General features: G+C 48.6%; 1 protein-coding gene across 3 annotated transcripts in view; it reads left to right on the forward strand.

Annotated features, from left to right (window-relative positions):
* Positions 1 to 17,847, forward strand: part of ATP2B4 (ATPase plasma membrane Ca2+ transporting 4) — a 168,829-nt gene that overhangs the window by 109,068 nt on the left and 41,914 nt on the right. For all 3 annotated transcript variants that reach the window (XM_030221070.1, XM_030221071.1, XM_030221069.1), the window contains exons 7-9: positions 1,171 to 1,206; positions 2,713 to 2,874; positions 3,695 to 3,909. In XM_030221070.1, coding sequence (XP_030076930.1) covers positions 1,171 to 1,206; positions 2,713 to 2,874; positions 3,695 to 3,909 — 413 coding nt within the window. The remainder of the gene's footprint in view (positions 1 to 1,170; positions 1,207 to 2,712; positions 2,875 to 3,694; positions 3,910 to 17,847) is intronic.

A 17,847-nucleotide genomic window follows, 5' to 3' on the forward strand; every position in this document is an offset into this window, starting at 1 on the left:
AAATCATTAGAAAAATGAAACCTTTGGGTTAATATTCGGTTAGCTTCTCTCAGGTAAGTGCTGCTTACTGGGGCAGCCTCCAATTTGCTCGGTATTGCACAATGATGCTGCTGAAACACTCTACTGACAGCCCTTGCGGGGCAGCCAGACGCTGTCCGAGTGGCACTGATATTCAACGCAGTTGTGGCAATGAGTATCGGTTCTGTCCGGATAACCACTGGTGGCCACTTTGTACCTGGACATTCAGCACTGGTTTCTGCTTATAAGTTTAAATGCCTCAGTTTGCATTGTAAATGGGGGGGGTATTTATAATTATATTGTGCTTTTCATCTTTGCACTGCTGGAGTCCCGACATTTGCATTCATTCTCTCCTTTTGGCTCCCCTCTTGCCACCTCCATAGAGTTTGCTGGACCCTACATTTGTTTTATAAGAGGGTCAATATTCAAAGCGATTTTAACCAGTCAGAAACAACTCGTGGCTGGTTAATTTGCTTGTTTGGGACTAACCGATCATTTTCAGCAGTACTTAACTGGTTAATGCTGCTGAAAATGACCAGTTAGCACTTAAAATTGGCTATTTTGGGGGGTATTCTGGGGGTGGAGTCAACACTTGGCTAGTTATTCAGCACTTAACCAGCCAAGGTCACCACATAAATAAGGACTGACTTTTATGTGGTCCCATCTTTCCACAGTGCCCCGTAGCCGGTTAAGTTCTGAAGATGGCATGTAGCTCGCTCCGCAAACCCAGAAATTCAGTGCTGGTGTAGGGGGAACGATGTGTGCAGTGTTTTGGAAGAGGTAGGACCCACTGAACGTCTGTGGCAGCAGGAGCCAGTGTCAGGAGAAAGCAGCCTGATGAGTGATGATGTACACCTTGTAATATCCTGATATAACATGATAAGAGAGGTTCCTGCTTGGGTCATCGTAGCATTGAGTTGCAGGACACTGTGCTCCTGTAGCCGTTTGACATGTTCCCCACTGTGTCCCTGAAGGGTAGATGTCACCGGAGGCGCTCTGAGCCCTGCTTTTATGAATTTGATGGTTTTGTGTATAGATTGGCCCCTCCCCCTGCATTCAGTTGCTGGCGGCGGTGTCCGGTACATTGTTGCCTGCCGTCCAGGTTTCAGACCATGTGATCAGAGCTGCATCCTTCTCTTTTTGTTTGAACAGGTAAAAAACCAGGACCCCCTGAAAATCGCAAGAAAGGTAACCAGCTCATGGCACACACACTAACCACAGAGCTAAACATCGCCTCCTCCTCTTCCTCCTCACTCCCATGAGTCTGTGCTCCTCTCACTATGCCAGGAATGTTGCCTTGGTGTGTTGAAGAGGGTGTAACGCCATCCCACCCACCCGGGGTGGGCAGGCCTCCTGTGGCTCCTTCCAAAATGCCCGGAAGCACAGGACTGGGAGGGAGAATACTTGGGGGTTTGAAGCCCAGCTCTGCTGCTGGCGATATCTGTGACTCAGCAGATCAGGTTACATCCTTGTTGCTCTGCTTTGTGTATTCTCTGAAGGTATGGAGCAGTACACTGGGTTGTCCATCCTGCCTGTCAGCATCTGCAACAGGTGTGTATGAAATATTACTGCCTTTATTGGGCAGAACGCAGAACACTGCTTTAATTATCAAAGTAATTCTGGCCTAGGAACCCTTTGTTTGCCAGAGGAAACGGCGTTACCCTCTGCCCCCTTATCTGGATGGGCCGGTTGCCGCAGGGCAGGTGGGATTGAGCAGTTACACCCTCTTTCTTTTTCATAGCCTTGAGTCGATGTAAATCTGTCTTCCTTCCTTTTGTCTGGTCTGAACTGTCCTTTCTCCACCAGTTATTTTTAGGCTGTGTCCAGGAGTCATTTGCTGCACCTCTGTCCCTTTGCCTTTTCCCCTTCTTTGCACAGTTTCCCAAATTTGAATATGACATTTTCTCTTCCCTTCCTTTGTTTGTGAGTCTGATGCTGAAGATCCATTTCAGGAGCAAACAAATAAAATGTTATTTTCAGAATTATTTCCTGAGGCAAAGGAAACGTCTCTTAGAAATAATTACTTTAAATCTCTCTAGAGAATTCTGCTGCTTCTGAGGTTGTCTGAAGTCAAAGTAGTTGAGGAATAACAATGATATTTTCCTTTTAAGCAAGTCTTTCTTGTTTTATTGTCCTGGTTTCTGCATTCTTTTTTTGCTGGGGTTTCCGTGTGTGTTCATTTTCCCTTATACTGCTTAAATTCAGAGCGATCAGTCTCTGACTCCAGCCTTTAATGTTTTCTGCCTCAATGCTGAGCAAAGGCCCGGCCCCTGCCCTGCCCAGCCCAAGCTTCTTCACTGTAACATGAAGAAAGCTCCATCTGGTGGCACTGGGGGTGGCAGCATATCATCCGTCTGTCCTGTTTGACGGTGCTGGTATGCGGGACTGTGGTGATCACATAGTCACCCTCACTTTTGAATGGTTGATGTGACAGGAGTCCTGACTAGGGCTTGTAAGCGGTGGCTCTCTGCTTTCTGGTTCCTGTCAATCAAACAAGGTTTGGGGGGGGGGGGGGGCGGATTTTTCCACTCTCTGCCCAGTTGCCACCAGTTCTTGTGCTGTTTTTAGGCTGGTTTTGGCTCTTGAACAGACACGATATGGCACCTCCAAGGTGTCCTGTCTTTTCTTTGGAGGGGTCCTGGGCTGCTTTCCCTCTCTCTCTGACCTTTGCTCATTTTGTCCTCTGGCATCCAGCAAAGACTCAGGATGGTGTGGCACTGGAGATCCAGCCACTGAAGAGCGAGGAGGGAGGAGAGAATGAGGAGAAGGAGAAAAAAGTCGTCAAGGTGCCCAAGAAGGAGAAGTCGGTGCTGCAGGGGAAGCTTACGCGTCTGGCTGTTCAAATAGGCAAAGCAGGTCAGTGGCCAGAGGGGCAGGGAGAAGATCTAGGGGCCCGATGGTATGATGCAGGACTTGGCAAATCCCATGTGTCAGGTCACCCTACTGCTTGAGCTTTTGTGCTCTAATGCACTTTTGGGTTTGTCATCAACACTGAAACAAGTGTTGCTCTGTCTGTCTGGTTCCGCCCAGCTAAAGTTGGAGCTGCACATTGCAAAGCTCTTCAGGTTGCAGAGATTTGAGACCACAAGACCCACTAAGGAGTTCCCACATCATGCAGCTCAAGCTTAAGCTTGTTCCAGTGGTGGCAACAGCATCATTGGACAGCTTAGGTGACAGGGAAGGGTATATATTCATCAGTGCCAATTGGAAGAAGTAGGAAGGTTGGACTGTGTGACGTTGAGAAAGAGAGACTGAAAGGAAAACAGAAGGGCCGAGACAGATGAACTTGAGGGTGGGGATGAAGGAATGGAGGGGTGAAGGGAGAGATTGGGAAAGTGGCAGACGGCTGTGCCAGAGGTGATTGTCGCTTTGATTCAGTTATCGGGGAGTGGGGGTGGGGAGAAGGCCACTGGCATGCTTGAGAAAGGAGTGGGGAGAACCTGCTGATTCCTGGCAGCCCTGTGCAGTGCCACCTTAAGGGTCTTGATTTATTAAACTTTCTTTTCCCAGTTCTACTAAGTCAGGTCCTGGAAGAGCTGTGGTTGGGACGGGAGGACGGGGTGGTTGAGAGCTCTGAGGAACTGGTTGAGGCCTGGTGTACTGAAATGGCTTTAGGTGTGGTAAAGGGGCTGTAGGATGTCACACTGATAGTGATAACATTTCATTTCTCTCCCAGGGCTGATTATGTCTGCTATCACCGTCATCATCCTAGTTTTGTACTTTGTAATTGACACGTTTGGAGTTCAAGGCCGGCCGTGGCTGGCAGAGTGTACCCCAATCTACATCCAGTACTTTGTCAAGTTTTTCATCATTGGGGTCACGGTGCTGGTGGTGGCAGTGCCCGAAGGACTGCCCCTGGCAGTCACCATCTCCTTGGCGTACTCTGTGAAGGTGAGTTGTCTGATCAGGGTAAAGGGAAAAAGTGAGCTCTTAGGGGGTTCAGCAGCTTCTCCCCCACTGAATGGTTTGATGAATGGGAAGAAAAGATTAAGGTTTCTCCTCCTGCCTCCAAATAATGTTTTTTGTTTTTTTTTTGTTTTTTTTTAACATGGTGCTTGATGTTTTCATGCTTTTAGATTATTTTTTTGAAATTTTGTATCATTTGTATATGCCCTCTAGTGATCCTCCAGTCATCTATCCCTCAGCACCAGAGGTTCCCAGAGCACTCCGCTGGTCATATTCTATTTCTTCCAGACCGAAGGTATCTGGAACCTTAAGGGGGCAGAGTGTCAGCTATCCCTGTGATGGGGGGGGGGGGGGGGGGGGCAGCAGCAGTGCTGACAGCAGCCAGAAGAATTGCTTGAGCAGTTGTGAGTCTCAGGGTGCTCAAGGAAGGGAGCAGTTTCTTTGCTCAATCTGGCTTTGGCTGCCACTCACACTCCAATTGGAAGCAAGAAAGGGGTGGGGTACGAGTCGTACTCAGCAGGAGCCAGCTGGGTCATAGAGAAAAGTAGTAGAAAGATGGAAAGAAAAGAGGCAAATGGAGAAAAATGCGGAGGGGAGAGAGATACAAAGCCAAACATATGCCCTCCCAGACATGGCCCCCTTCACAGGGAGACTTGGAGAGAAGCTCTGTGGTGCCTGTTGGAAAGAGGAATTTGTCATAAATAGGACTCGTCAGAGTGCATAAATTGTTTGCCTCTGAACTTAAAAACAGAGACCCAGAATTCATTAAAAGGATAATAAATCATGACATGATCGTATTACAGTAGCCTTTGCCAAGCCAGGTTTCATCTACAGACTGTACCACAGGTTTCGATCTGTTAGTCTCCATGGACAAGCAAGAAGCAATCTGGGTGATGCTACCACAATGACACAGACCGGACATGCCAGAGCCCAGAAAAAGCCTATAAGGCTTTCCAGGCATGTGCAAGTGCCTTCACCTGTGTGCTGCTTACTCCTCCTCCTCCTCAGTCTTCCATTCACTTGCAAGACACAGTAGATTTTTGCTCTCCCTCTTCTTCTCTCTCTATAATAACTTCAGAAAGAAACAGTTAAGCCTTTCCAGACATCATCTTCATGGAGAAGATACCAGCAAATCTCTCATCCTGAGAGTTCATCATCCAGTGAGCCTACAGACATCAGATGAAGTGCATCCGTGCAAGTAGAAGAGCTGAGATGCTCACAGAACAGATGTCCTTTCTGCGGTTGAGCCTGTCGTACAACGAAGAGGACCAGCCTTGTGCATGAGGTCCTTACCCCACTCTCCAAGAAAGGAAGGGAGACCGGCCTCTGAGACTGCAAACAAGACTCTTTCCAAGAGAGATCGGATCATTTGCTGTCCCTGTAAGCATCAGGTGGCATGCTTTCTCCTCATTATCATTTCTATAGTGTTGCTAGAGACCCACTGCAAATCCTGGACCCTACAAATAAACCTGGAAAAGACAAAGATTACAATTTTTTCCAGAAAAGGCCAAAAGACGTCTTGTTGATTTATGAAGAATGTCAAATTGGAAAACAATTTAGAATATATAGACTGTGGCCTGAGATTGAGCACTTCTGAGAGTTTTAAACTGGCTATAAAGACACTGCAAGAAAAAATAACCCCTTCTACCCCAGTTAAACTACAGTTAAAATGATTTGATGTGTATCATTCAACCCATAATGGGGGTGAGTTCTGGGCTCTGACGTTAACCCAGACCTATACAGAATGGGACAAGATCCCAACCAAAATCCTGTACCTCCAATACTGCAAACAGATCCTCCGCGTACACAGAAAAACTTTCTTCAGCAAATTTGGCTTGATGTAATAGAATTTACAACCCTGAATCAGAATATAACATTGTAATATTTATGTCATGCAGAGTTTGGATGAAATGTGTAGTTCACTGTCCACACAGAAACATGTCGTGTGGTCTCAAAGCTGATGACAGATTAGGAAATTGACTTTTGTTTTTGGAAAAGAAGCCCGAAACATTTGTCAAACAGAAATAAGAGTCTCTAACATGATCTCGCCATATCATTGGAACAGCAAATGGCGTGGTTGGCCCTGAATCTTTGATCCAAGCTCTCATTAGACAACACGATTTTTGTTTCCATAATGAGATTAGGTGTATCTTAAACGTTTTTGGATGCTGATCACAGAAATGACATCAAAACTTTTCTGTAACGTATGGTTTTCCAGAAACTTACAGAAAGTTAGATAACGTGTCTCAACACGAGATCACTAAGAGATTAATGCTGTTCAGTTTTAATATATTATGACGCCTTTTAGCCTGTATTGCTTCTAGGAGAAGTTGATGAATAATTTAGTTATTGCATGGCTTGATGGTTAGTTAACTGAAAATGTCAGGGAAATGTATTAATCATGTTAACACTTTTCTGCTACGTTTGCGGTGCTTTCTGTCTGAAGGTTCACAGAAGAACCACGACTCCACTGGTGAAGACCTTTGCACTGTATTTTGGATGTAAAGTTTGCGGTCAAGACTAATCCCCATATTATGTTTTTCTGTTCTTAGTTGTGCATTACGTGATCATTTCTGTGATCAGCATCCAAAAATCTACAAGAAACACCCAATCACGTTATGGAAACAAAGTCCAGTGTAACATGATGATAATGGGTACTTGTAGCCTGCTACACTCTAAATTTAGGTTCAGAGCGGGTTGACAGTATACTTGGTGAAACAATGGATTTCGGATAACACGCAGTAATGCTATTGCTTACTATCTTAGTATTTATTTATATGCTTTTGTATCCCACATTTTCCCACCTATTTGCGGGCTCAGTGTGGCTTACAATACATTGTAAACAGTTGGTTGCAGTACAATTATGGGTTACGTTGTGAAGAGTTATATAAGACAGAGTAAGTTCAGGATATTCTTAGGGGATCGAACAATGGAATATAACGGGTGAGTTGAGAGGGGGGCAAAACATAGTAGAGGGAACAGGGAGGTCTGACAATTTTATCAGTGGGTGGGGTTTAAGAGTGGTGAGAGCGCGGGATTAGAGGTTCAGAGAGTGTGTTGGTGCGTGTCTATGAGATTGTATGGGCTTTATGTGTTTTGATCCTTGCCGTAGATTTTCTCGAAGAGATAAGTCTTTAGTAGTTTGCGGAAGTCGGTCAGTTCATAGGTCGTTTTCAGGCTGCGTGGTAGTGTATTCCAGAATTGTGTGCTCATGTATGTGAAAGTCGATCCGTGCAGTGCTTTGTATTTTATGCCTTTGCACTTAGGGAAATGGGGATTGAGGAAGGTTCGGGACGATCTTTTAGCGTTTCTGGGTGGCAGGTCAATTAGGTCGGACATGTATGCAGGGGCTTCACCGTGAATGATTTTGTGGACTAAGGTGCATACTTTAAAAGTGATGCGTTCCTTGAGTGGTAGCCAGTGTAGTTTCTCCCGTAAGGGTTTTGCACTTTCGTATTTTGGTTTTCCGAAGATGAGTCTGGCTGCTGTATTCTGGGCTGTTTGAAGTTTCTTCAGTATTTGTTCCTTGCATCCTGCGTATAATGAGTTGCAATAGTCCAGGTGACTGAGTACGAGTGATTGCACTAGACTGCGGAAGACAGATCTTGGAAAGAATGGTCTAATTCTTTTCAGTTTCCACATGGAGTAGAACATTTTTTTTGTTGTGTTGTTCGCATGAGTCTCGAGAGTTAGGTGGCGGTCGATAGTGACTCCAAGGATTTTTAAGGTTTCTGAGATTGGCAGATTTAGTTTAGGTGTGTTGATGGCGGTAAATTTGTTCGTGTTGTATTGGGCGGTAAGTATGAGGCATTGAGTTTTTTCTGTATTCAGTTTCAGTCGGAATGCATCTGCCCAGGTGTTCATGATGTGTAGACTTTGGCTGATTTCGTTAGAGATTTCATTGATGTCTTTTTTGAATGGTATATATATCGTTACATCATCGGCGTATATATGTGGATTGAGGTTATGGTTAGATAAAAGTTTTGCCAGGGGGGGTCATCATTAGATTGAAAATAGTTGGTGAGAGGGTAAAAATTCAGAAAACAAATAAAAGTTCAACTGTTTCCGGAAATGAGTATAAGATGAAGATACTCTTGTATCTGCTGGAAGCTCGTTCCAAAGTCTCACCATTTGAAATATTATAGACCTTTCCTGAATACTTTTAAATTTAATTTCTCTAAAAGAGGGAGCAGAATTACAAATTTTGATGCTATCCTTATGATGGTGCATGAAGTAACACAAAACCCCGGGAACATAAGAATAGTCATACTGGGTCAGACCAATAGTTAATCTAGCCCAGTATCATTCTGCTTTGAATCCAGGTCACAAGTACCTGGCCGAAACCCAGCAACATTCCATGCTACCAATCCCAGGGAAAGCAGTGGCTTCCCCTATGTCCATGTCAATAACAGACTATGGACTTTTCCTCCAGGAACTTGTCCAAACCATTTTTAAACCCAGATATTCTAACTGCTGTTACCATATCCTCTGGCAAAGAGTTCCAGAACTTAACTATTCCTTGAGTGAAAAAATATTTCCTCCTATTTGTTTTAAAAGTATTTCCATGCAATTTCATCGTGTCCCCTGGTCTTTGTACTTTTTGAACGAGTGAAAAATCGATTCACTTCTACCCATTTTACATCACTCAGGATTTTATAAACCTTTAATCATATCTCCCCTCAGCCATCTCTTTTCCAAGCTGTTTAGCCTTTCCTTATAGGGAAGGAGTTCCATCCCCTTTATCATTTTGGTCACTCTTTATTCTGCTATATCTTTTTTGAGATATGGCAACATAGCGAATCTGCCCAACCAAACCAACGTAAACACCCAGAACCCCTACCTGTGAAAAACAGACAATCCAAACACTGCAACATGCCCTGGACCAGTGGTTCCCAAACCTGGTCCTGGAGGCACCCCAGCCAGTCAGGATTTTAGGCTATCCACAATGAATATTCATGAGAGAGATTTGCATGTAGTGGAGACAGTGCATGCTCTCATGAATATTCATTGTGGATATCCTAAAAAACCTGACTGCCTGGGGTGCCTCCAGGGCTAGGTTTTGGAATCCCTGCTATACGATTCTTATATTCTGCTAAGTTCAAAAGATTACAAACAATAAGTCCTTTTCAGGAGAATTTACAATTGCATATTTAATATATTGAAACTAAAAAAAAAATCTTTCTCAAATGCACATCTAAAATATTAATTACAGTTTTAGACTTCTACGGTCTGTGCCCTGAGAATGGCAGGGACAAATCAAACTCGGGTATAAAGTATCACATACCATGTAAAATGAGTTTATCTTGTTGGGCAGACTGGATGGACCGTTCAGGTCTTTATCTGCCGTCATTTACTATGTTACAGTGTTATAGTTGCACATTTAATACATTGAAAGTAAAAAGGATCTTTCTTATCAAATACATTGATGAGAAATATGTATTTTTTAGTTTCAAACATAAAAGACTTAATGCTTTCCTAAAGGAATAATATTGTGTTATTTTCCAAATTTCTAAAGGCCTGTTCCAAAGCCTAACTCCCTGATGTAAAAAGGAACGCACTAGCATGGTTTCTTCTGAAACCCTTAAAGGACAGATAATTTAATTTCAAACAGCTTTCCTTTCTACCTGAGGAAAAAGATGATGGGAAACCCAGATCCATCACTGTACAGTATTTTCTACATCATACATGTTTGATTTACAGCCTGGGATGGTATGAAAAAGTATCCCCACTGTTGAAGGAACTACATTGGCTTCAAGAATTAAGTTTAAGCAATCTTGCTGCTGTATTCTGCAGAAATTGAAGTTTTTGTAACAGTTTTTTTCATAAGGCCCCCTCAAATAGTGAGTTACAATAATCTAAGTACGGTATCAAGAATGCCTGTGCTACTGTTCTAAAGTTATCTGGGTATAATTTAGATTGAATTGTTCTCCGCTGCAGTAATCGGGAAAATAAAAAAATAAAATAAAGCCTTCACATGTAATTTAAAAGTTAAGCCTGCCCTAGAACAACAATACACCTTCTATTGACTGGATGGACCGTGCAGGTCTTTTTTCTGCCTTCATCTACTATGTTACTATATGTTACTATTGAGAGACCCAGATCCAAGAACAGAACAAGCAGGACTGTTACAGATCCCCTCCCCCCTACAAAGAAAGTATACACTAGTGAAATACCTGACCTCAGTCACACATACAAAACACAGACAAACATGGCCATACTGGGACAGACCGAAGGTCCATCAAGCCCAGCATCCTGTTTCCAACAGTGGCCAAGCCAGGTCACAATTACCTGGCAAGATTCCCAAAATGTAGAATACATTTTATGCAGCTTATTCTAGAAATAAGCAGTGGATTTTCCCCAAGTCCATTTTAGTAATGGTCTATGGACTTTTCCTTTGGGAAGCCATCCAAACCTTTTTTAAACCGTGCTACGCTAACTGCTTTTACCACATTCTCTGGCAACGAATTCCAGAGTTTAATTACATGGAGTGGAGGAGTGGCCAAGTGGTTAGAGCACCGGTCTTGCAATCCAGAGGTGGCCGGTTCAAATCCCACTGCTGCTCCTTGTGATCTTGGGCAAGTCACTTAACCCTCCATTGCCTCAGGTACAAACTTAGATTGTGAGACCTCCAGGGACAGAGAAATATCCAGAGTACCTGAATGTAACTCACCTTGAGCTACTACTGAAAAAGGTGTGAGCAAAATCCAAATAAATAAATAAAGATTCCATTTGGAATCTCAAAGAATAACAAGATTCTGGAATCCTAAAGAGTGACAAGATTCCATGCAGGATCGCAAAGAGTTGCAACATTCCATGTAGAACCCTAAAGAATAACAAGCAGAGGAGTGGCCTAGTGATTAGAGCACCAGTTGTGCCATCCAGAAGTGACCAGTTCAAATCCCACCACTGCTCCTCATGATCTTGGACAAGTCACTTAACCCTCCATTGCCTCAGGTACAAACTTAGATTGTGAGCCCTCCTGGGACAGAGAAATATCCAGAGTACCTGAATGTAACTCACCTTGACCTACTACTGAAAAGTTGGGAGCAAAATCTAAATAAATAAAGAAAGATTCTAGAATTCTAAAGAAAAACAAGATTCCATGCAGAACCCCAAAGAGTAACAAGATTCTTTGGGGTGGAGGAGTGGCCTAGTGGTTAGAGCACCAGTCTTGCAATCCAGAGGTGGCTGGTTCAAATCCCACTGCTGGCTCCTTGTGATCTTGGGCAAGTCACTTAACCCTCCATTGCCTCAGGTACAAACTTAGATTGTGAGCCCTCCTGGGACAGAGAAATATCCAGAGTACCTGAATGTAACTCACCTTCAGCTACTACTGAAAAAGGTGTCAGCAAAATCCAAATAAATAAATGTTGAGTGAAGAAACATTTTCTCTGATTCATTTTAAATTTACTACTTTGTAGCTTCATCGCATGCCCCCTAGTCCTAGTATTTTTGGAAAGAGTAAACAAACGATTCACGTCTACCTGTTCCACTCCACTCAGTATCTCCCCTCAGCCGGCTTTTCTCCAAGCTGAAGAGCCCAAGCCGCTTTAGGGAAGTCATCCCATCCCCTTTATCATTTTCGTTGCCCTTCTCCATTCCTTTCCTAATAATACCTACCATTCTATTTGCTTTCTTAGCCGCAGCAACACACTGAGTAGTGGGTTTCAACGTATCATAAATGAAGATGCCTAGATCCTCTTCCTGGTCAGTGATTCCTAATGTGGAACCTTGCATTGTGGAGCCATAATTTGGGTTCCTCTTTCCCACATGAATCACTTTGCACTTGCTCACCAAATACAGAACAAGCAGGACTGCTACAGATCTCCCTACACAGAAACTACACACTAGCAGAATACCTGACCTCAGTCACACATAAAAAGCACAGAGACCCCCACCAAATACAGAATAAGTGACCACGGACTAGAAATAGAAAAATGCAGACAAACTGAACTGGAACTTTGGAAGCCAGACTGCTTGAAGTGCAGTACTGGAGAAATAAAAACAGAAATGCATTTCCTAATGCACTGTGCAAAATACAATGAATCATAGATAAGAGATTAACCAAACAGAGGAAATCAAAGACCTCCTAAAGAATAAGCAGGAAAAACACAGTATAATCCTGGAAGACGAGGGGAAATGGAAGCTACAGCAGCAAGATATGATGTGACCTGACTGAGACAAAGCAGGTCAAGACCAGAACCTCAGATTAGTTCTGGTGATTGACCTCTCTGTTACTTCGTAACTTACCTCCTTCTGTCTCTTTTTATCCTTCCTATATACCAGGAAAGGTATTACTGTGGGAACACATGTAAAATTGTCTTGCCAATTAATTTTTCTGAATCTGCAAATGCAGACACACCCTTGCTTACCTAATACACAGCAGACGTGCCCCCGCTCCTCCACCATCCACTGCACACGCAGACGTTCCCCTGCTCCACCGCACATGCAGATACTTTCCCCCTCCTCCACCACCCACTGCACATGCAGACGTGCCTCTGCTCCTCCACCACCATACATGCAGACATGCCTCCACCGTACACACAGATGTGCCTCCACTCCTCCACCACCCACGCAGACATGCCCCTGCTCCACCACCCATACAGATGCTCTCCCCCTCCTCCACCACCCGCTGCACACGCAGACATGCCCCCGCTCCTCTGCCATCCACTGCACATGCAGACATGCCCCTGCTCCTCTACCATCCACTGCACACGCAGACGTGCCCCCTGCTCCTCCACCATACACTGCACACGCAGACGTGCCCCTCTCCTCCACCATACACTGCACACGCAGACGTTCCCCTGCTCCACCGCACATGCAGATACTCTCCCCCTCCTCCACCACCCACTGCACATGCAGACGTGCCTCTACTCCTCCACCACCATACATGCAGACATGCCTCCACCGTACACACAGATGTTCCTCCACCACCCACGCAGACATGCCCCTGCTCCACCACCCATACAGATGCTCTCCCCCTCCTCCACCACCCGCTGCACATGCAGACATGCATCTGCTTCTCCAGCATCTTCCCCCGCCCCTCTGCCATCCACTGCACATGCAGACATGCCCCCGCTCCTCTACCATCCACTGCACACGCAGACGTGCCCCCTGCTCCTTCACCATACACTGCACACGCAGACGTGCCCCCGCTCCTCCACCATACACTGCACATGCAGACGTGCCCCCTGCTCCTCCACCATACACTGCAGACGCAGACGTGCCCCCGCTCCTCCACCATACACTGCACACGCAGACGTGCCCCCTGCTCCTCCACCATACACTGCACACGCAGACGTGCCCCCTGCTCCTCCACCATACACTGCACACGCAGACGTGCCCCCTGCTCCTTCACCATACACTGCACACGCAGATGTGCCCCCGCTCCTCCACCATACACTGCACACGCAGACGTGCCCCCTGCTCCTTCACCATACACTGCACACGCAGATGTGCCCCCGCTCCTCCACCATACACTGCACATGCAGACGTGCCCCCTGCTCCTCCACCATACACTGCAGACGCAGACGTGCCCCCGCTCCTCCACCATACACTGCACACGCAGACGTGCCCCCGCTCCTCCACCATACACTGCACACGCAGACGTGCCCCCTGCTCCTCCACCATACACTGCACACGCAGACGTGCCCCCGCTCCTCCACCATACACTGCACACGCAGATGTGCCCCCTGCTCTTCCAGCATACACTGCACACGCAGACGTGCCCCCGCTCCTCCACCATACACTGCACACGCAGACGTGCCCCCTGCTCCTCCACCATACACTGCACACGCAGACGTGCCCCTGCTCCTCCACCATACACTGCAGACGTGCCCACGCTCCTCCACCATCCACTGCACACGCAGACGTGCCCGCGCTCCTCCATCATCCACTGCACACGCAGACGTGCCCCCGCTCCTCCACCATCCACTGCACACGCAGACGTGCCCCCGTTCCTCCACCATCCACTGCACACGCAGACGTGCCCCCGCTCCTCCACCATCCACTGCACACGCAGACGTGCCCCCGCTCCTCCACCATCCACTGCACACGCAGACGTGTCACCGCTCCAACATCCACCGCACACGCAGACGTGCCCCCGCTCCAACATCCACCGCACACGCAGACGTGCCCCCGCTCCAACATCCACCGCACACGCAGACGTGCCCCGGCTCCATCATCCACAGCACACGCAGACGTGCCCCGGCTCCATCATCCACAGCACACGCAGACGTGCCCCGGCTCCATCATCCACCGCACACGCAGACGTGCCCCCGCTCCATCATCCACCGCACACGCAGACGTGCCCCCGCTCCATCATCCACCGCACACGCAGACGTGCCTCCGCTCCATCATCCACCGCACACGCAGACGTGCCCCCGCTCCATCATCCACCGCACACGCAGACGTGCCCCCGCTCCATCCACCGCACACGCAGACGTGCCTCCGCTCCATCATCCACCGCACACGCAGACGTGCCCCCGCTCCATCATCCACCGCACACGCAGACGTGCCCCTGCTCCATCATCCACTGCACACATAGACGTCCCCCGCTCCTCCACCATATACCGCATATTCAGGTGTGCTCTCACTTCTTGATGGCACACGCAGACGCACCGCTCCACTCCTCCACCACCCGCTGCACACGCAGATATGCCTCTGCTCCTCTAACACCTGCTGCACATGCAGACGCCCCTTCCATGGGAGTAGGGATGGGAATGAGCATGACTGTTTTTCAGATGTTGCTGGTACAGAAGATCCGAAAGGACCCTTGCAGTCACGAAGACACACCTAACACAGCGAAAGTGACACAGGAATGGAGACTAGATGACGGTCACAGGAGCAAATGTCTATTCAAGCATATCTAAGGCTCGATACGAGTCGTTTTTCAGCCTATATAGCCTGCTTCAGGAGTCTAAAAATCAGAACATGTAAAATACATACATTTTAAATAAAAATACCACAGTAAAAAATATGGATAAATACAATATAAATAAATGAACAAATAGCAAAATTGAGTTGCATCCACAGCTAATCATAGTTCTCCGAGGACAAGCAGGCTGCTTGTTCTCACTGATGGGTGACGTCCTCGGCAGCCCCTCCAATCGGAATCTTCCTAGCAAAGTCCTTTGCTAGTCCTCGCGCGCACCGCGCATGCGCGGCCGTCTTCCCGCCCGAAACCGGCTCGAGCCGGCCAGTCTTCTTTCGTCCGCACTCGGTACGGCTGTGTTTTTTGTCGTGTTGAGCCCCGGAGAGTCGACCTCGCGCGTCCATGTTTTATTGACGTGTTTTTCTTCGGAAAAGTTTCTATATCTGTCGGGAAGTGCTCCGAAAACCCCCTTGGGTTTCATTTTCCCCTTCCCGTATTTCCAGTTTTGCCCCGGTAAGTTTTCTTTCGTCGTCGGGGTAGGCCTCTTTTCGGCCTCGGTCGAGATTTTTTCTCCCTTAAAGTTTTGGTGCTCCAAATTCGTCATTTCGGATTTTGACTTCGCCGGCGTGATTTTTCCGCCCATGACATCGAAGCCTTCCAGCGGCTTCAAGAAGTGCACCCAGTGCGCCCGGGTAATCTCGCTCACTGATAGGCACTCTTCGTGTCTTCAGTGTCTGGGGGCCGAGCACCGTCCCCAGAACTGTAGTCTGTGTTCCCTGTTACAAAGGCGGACTCAAGTAGCGAGATTGGCCCAGTGGAACGTTTTGTTCTCGGGCGCTTCGTCGGCATCGGCACCGGGGTCATCGTGTGCATCGACGTCATCAGCGTCCAGACCTTCATCCTTGGCTGCCAGTGCATCGAGTGCATCGAGGCATCGGCCCTCTGCATCGGCACCGAGACATCGGATAGTTGCATCGACGTCGGTGGTACCGGGACCTCGTCTCCTGATGTCGTCGGACGGTGGTGCATCGAGTGGAGTGCAGGTGAGGGCTGTCCTTTCCCCTGCTGGTGGCGGTGAGCCCTCGGGTGGGTCTCCTCCTACCCTGAGGGCTCCTGCGGTACAGCCCCCCCGAGATCGACCCTCTTCGGTCTCGGCCCCGAGGAAGCGACGGATGGATTCTACGTCCTCCTCGTCGGTGCCGGGAAGCTCCGGTGACATGCTTCGGAAGAAGTCGAAGAAGCATCGACACCGGTCCCCTTCCCGCGTCGGCACCGAGAGCTCTGGGTCGCCGAGGGAGTCGGCACCCAGCAGGCATCGGCACCGAGAGGACCGCTCACCCTCTGTTCAAGAGGTGTCGATGCGCTCCACTCTGGACAGCCCGGAACAGCCTCCACGCCCGGAACAGGTTCTGACGTCGACGCCTGCATCGACCTCCATGCCTTTCTCTGCAGCCGCTCTGAACGAGAGCCTCCGGGCCGTTCTCCCAGAGATTCTGGGAGAGCTGTTGCGCCCTACCCCTCCGGTACCGTCGAGCATGGCGCCGGCTGGCCCATCGCCCGGGGTGAGGTCCCCGACGTCGGTACCGCGTGCGGTGCCGACTGCGGCCACCTCCCAGGAGGGCTCCCCGACTACGTCGGCGGAGGGAGCTTCGCCGATGCGGGCGAGGGAGTCTACCTCTCGACGCCCCCATCGTGGACGTGGCTCCACGGAGTCGAGCCGGGCGCGGTTGCAGACGCAGGTCCGTGAACTTGTGTCTGACACCGAGGGTGAGGCCTCGTGGGAAGAAGAAGAAGATCCCAGATATTTCTCTGACGAGGAGTCTGAGGGTCTTCCTTCTGATCCCACTCCCTCTCCTGAAAGGCAGCTTTCTCCTCCCGAGAGTCTGTCTTTTGCTTCCTTTGTCCGGGAGATGTCTACGGCCATCCCCTTCCCGGTGGTTGTGGAGGACGAGCCCAGGGCTGAAATGTTTGAGCTCCTGGACTATCCTTCTCCACCTAAGGAAGCGTCCACTGTTCCCTTGCACCATGTCCTGAAAAAGACATTGCTTGCGAACTGGACCAAGCCATTAAGTAATCCCCACATTCCCAAGAAGATCGAGTCCCAGTACCGGATCCATGGGGACCCAGAGCTGATGCGCACTCAGTTGCCTCATGACTCTGGAGTTGTGGATTTGGCCCTAAAGAAGGCTAAGAGTTCTAGGGAGCATGCTTCGGCGCCCCCGGGCAAAGACCCTAGAACCTTAGACTCCTTTGGGAGGAAGGCCTACCATTCTTCTATGCTCGTGGCCAAGATCCAGTCTTACCAGCTCTACACGAGCATGCACATGCGGAACAATGTGCGGCAGTTGGCGGGCTTGGTTGATGCTCTTCCCCCTGAGCAAGCCAAGCCTTTTCAGGAGGTGGTCAGGCAGCTGAAGGCGTGCAGAAAATTCCTGGCCAGAGGAGTTTATGACACTTTTGATGTTGCGTCCAGGGCCGCTGCTCAAGGTGTGGTGATGCGCAGGCTCTCATGGCTGCGTGCCGCCGACCTGGAGAATAGACTCCAGCAGCGTATTGCGGACTCGCCTTGCCGTGCGGACAACATTTTTGGGGAAAAAGTCGAGCAGGTGGTAGAGTCTCTCCACCAGCGGGACACCGCATTCGACAAGTTCTCCCGCCGGCAGCCTTCAGCATCTACCTCTACAGGTAGAAGATTTTTCGGGGGAAGGAAGACTGGTCCCTATGCTTCTGGTAAGCGTAGGTACAATCCTCCTTCCCGACAGCCTGCGGCCCAGGCTAAGCCCCAGCGCGCTTGCTCTCGTCAGTAGCGTGCGCCTCAGCAAGGCCCCGCGGCTCCCCAGCAAAAGCAAGGGGCGAGCTTTTGACTGGCTCCAGCAGAGCATAGCCGACATCCCAGTGTCAGTGCCGGGCGACCTGCCGGTCGGGGGGAGGTTGATAGCTTTTCACCAAAGGTGGCCTCTCATAACCTCCGATCAGTGGGTTCTCCAAATAGTCCGGCAAGGATACACCCTCAATTTGGCCTCAAAACCTCCAAATTGTCCACCGGGAGC

This window comes from Microcaecilia unicolor, chromosome 12 (assembly GCF_901765095.1).
Source record: "Microcaecilia unicolor chromosome 12, aMicUni1.1, whole genome shotgun sequence".
In the NCBI taxonomy this organism is placed as follows: domain Eukaryota; kingdom Metazoa; phylum Chordata; class Amphibia; order Gymnophiona; family Siphonopidae; genus Microcaecilia; species Microcaecilia unicolor.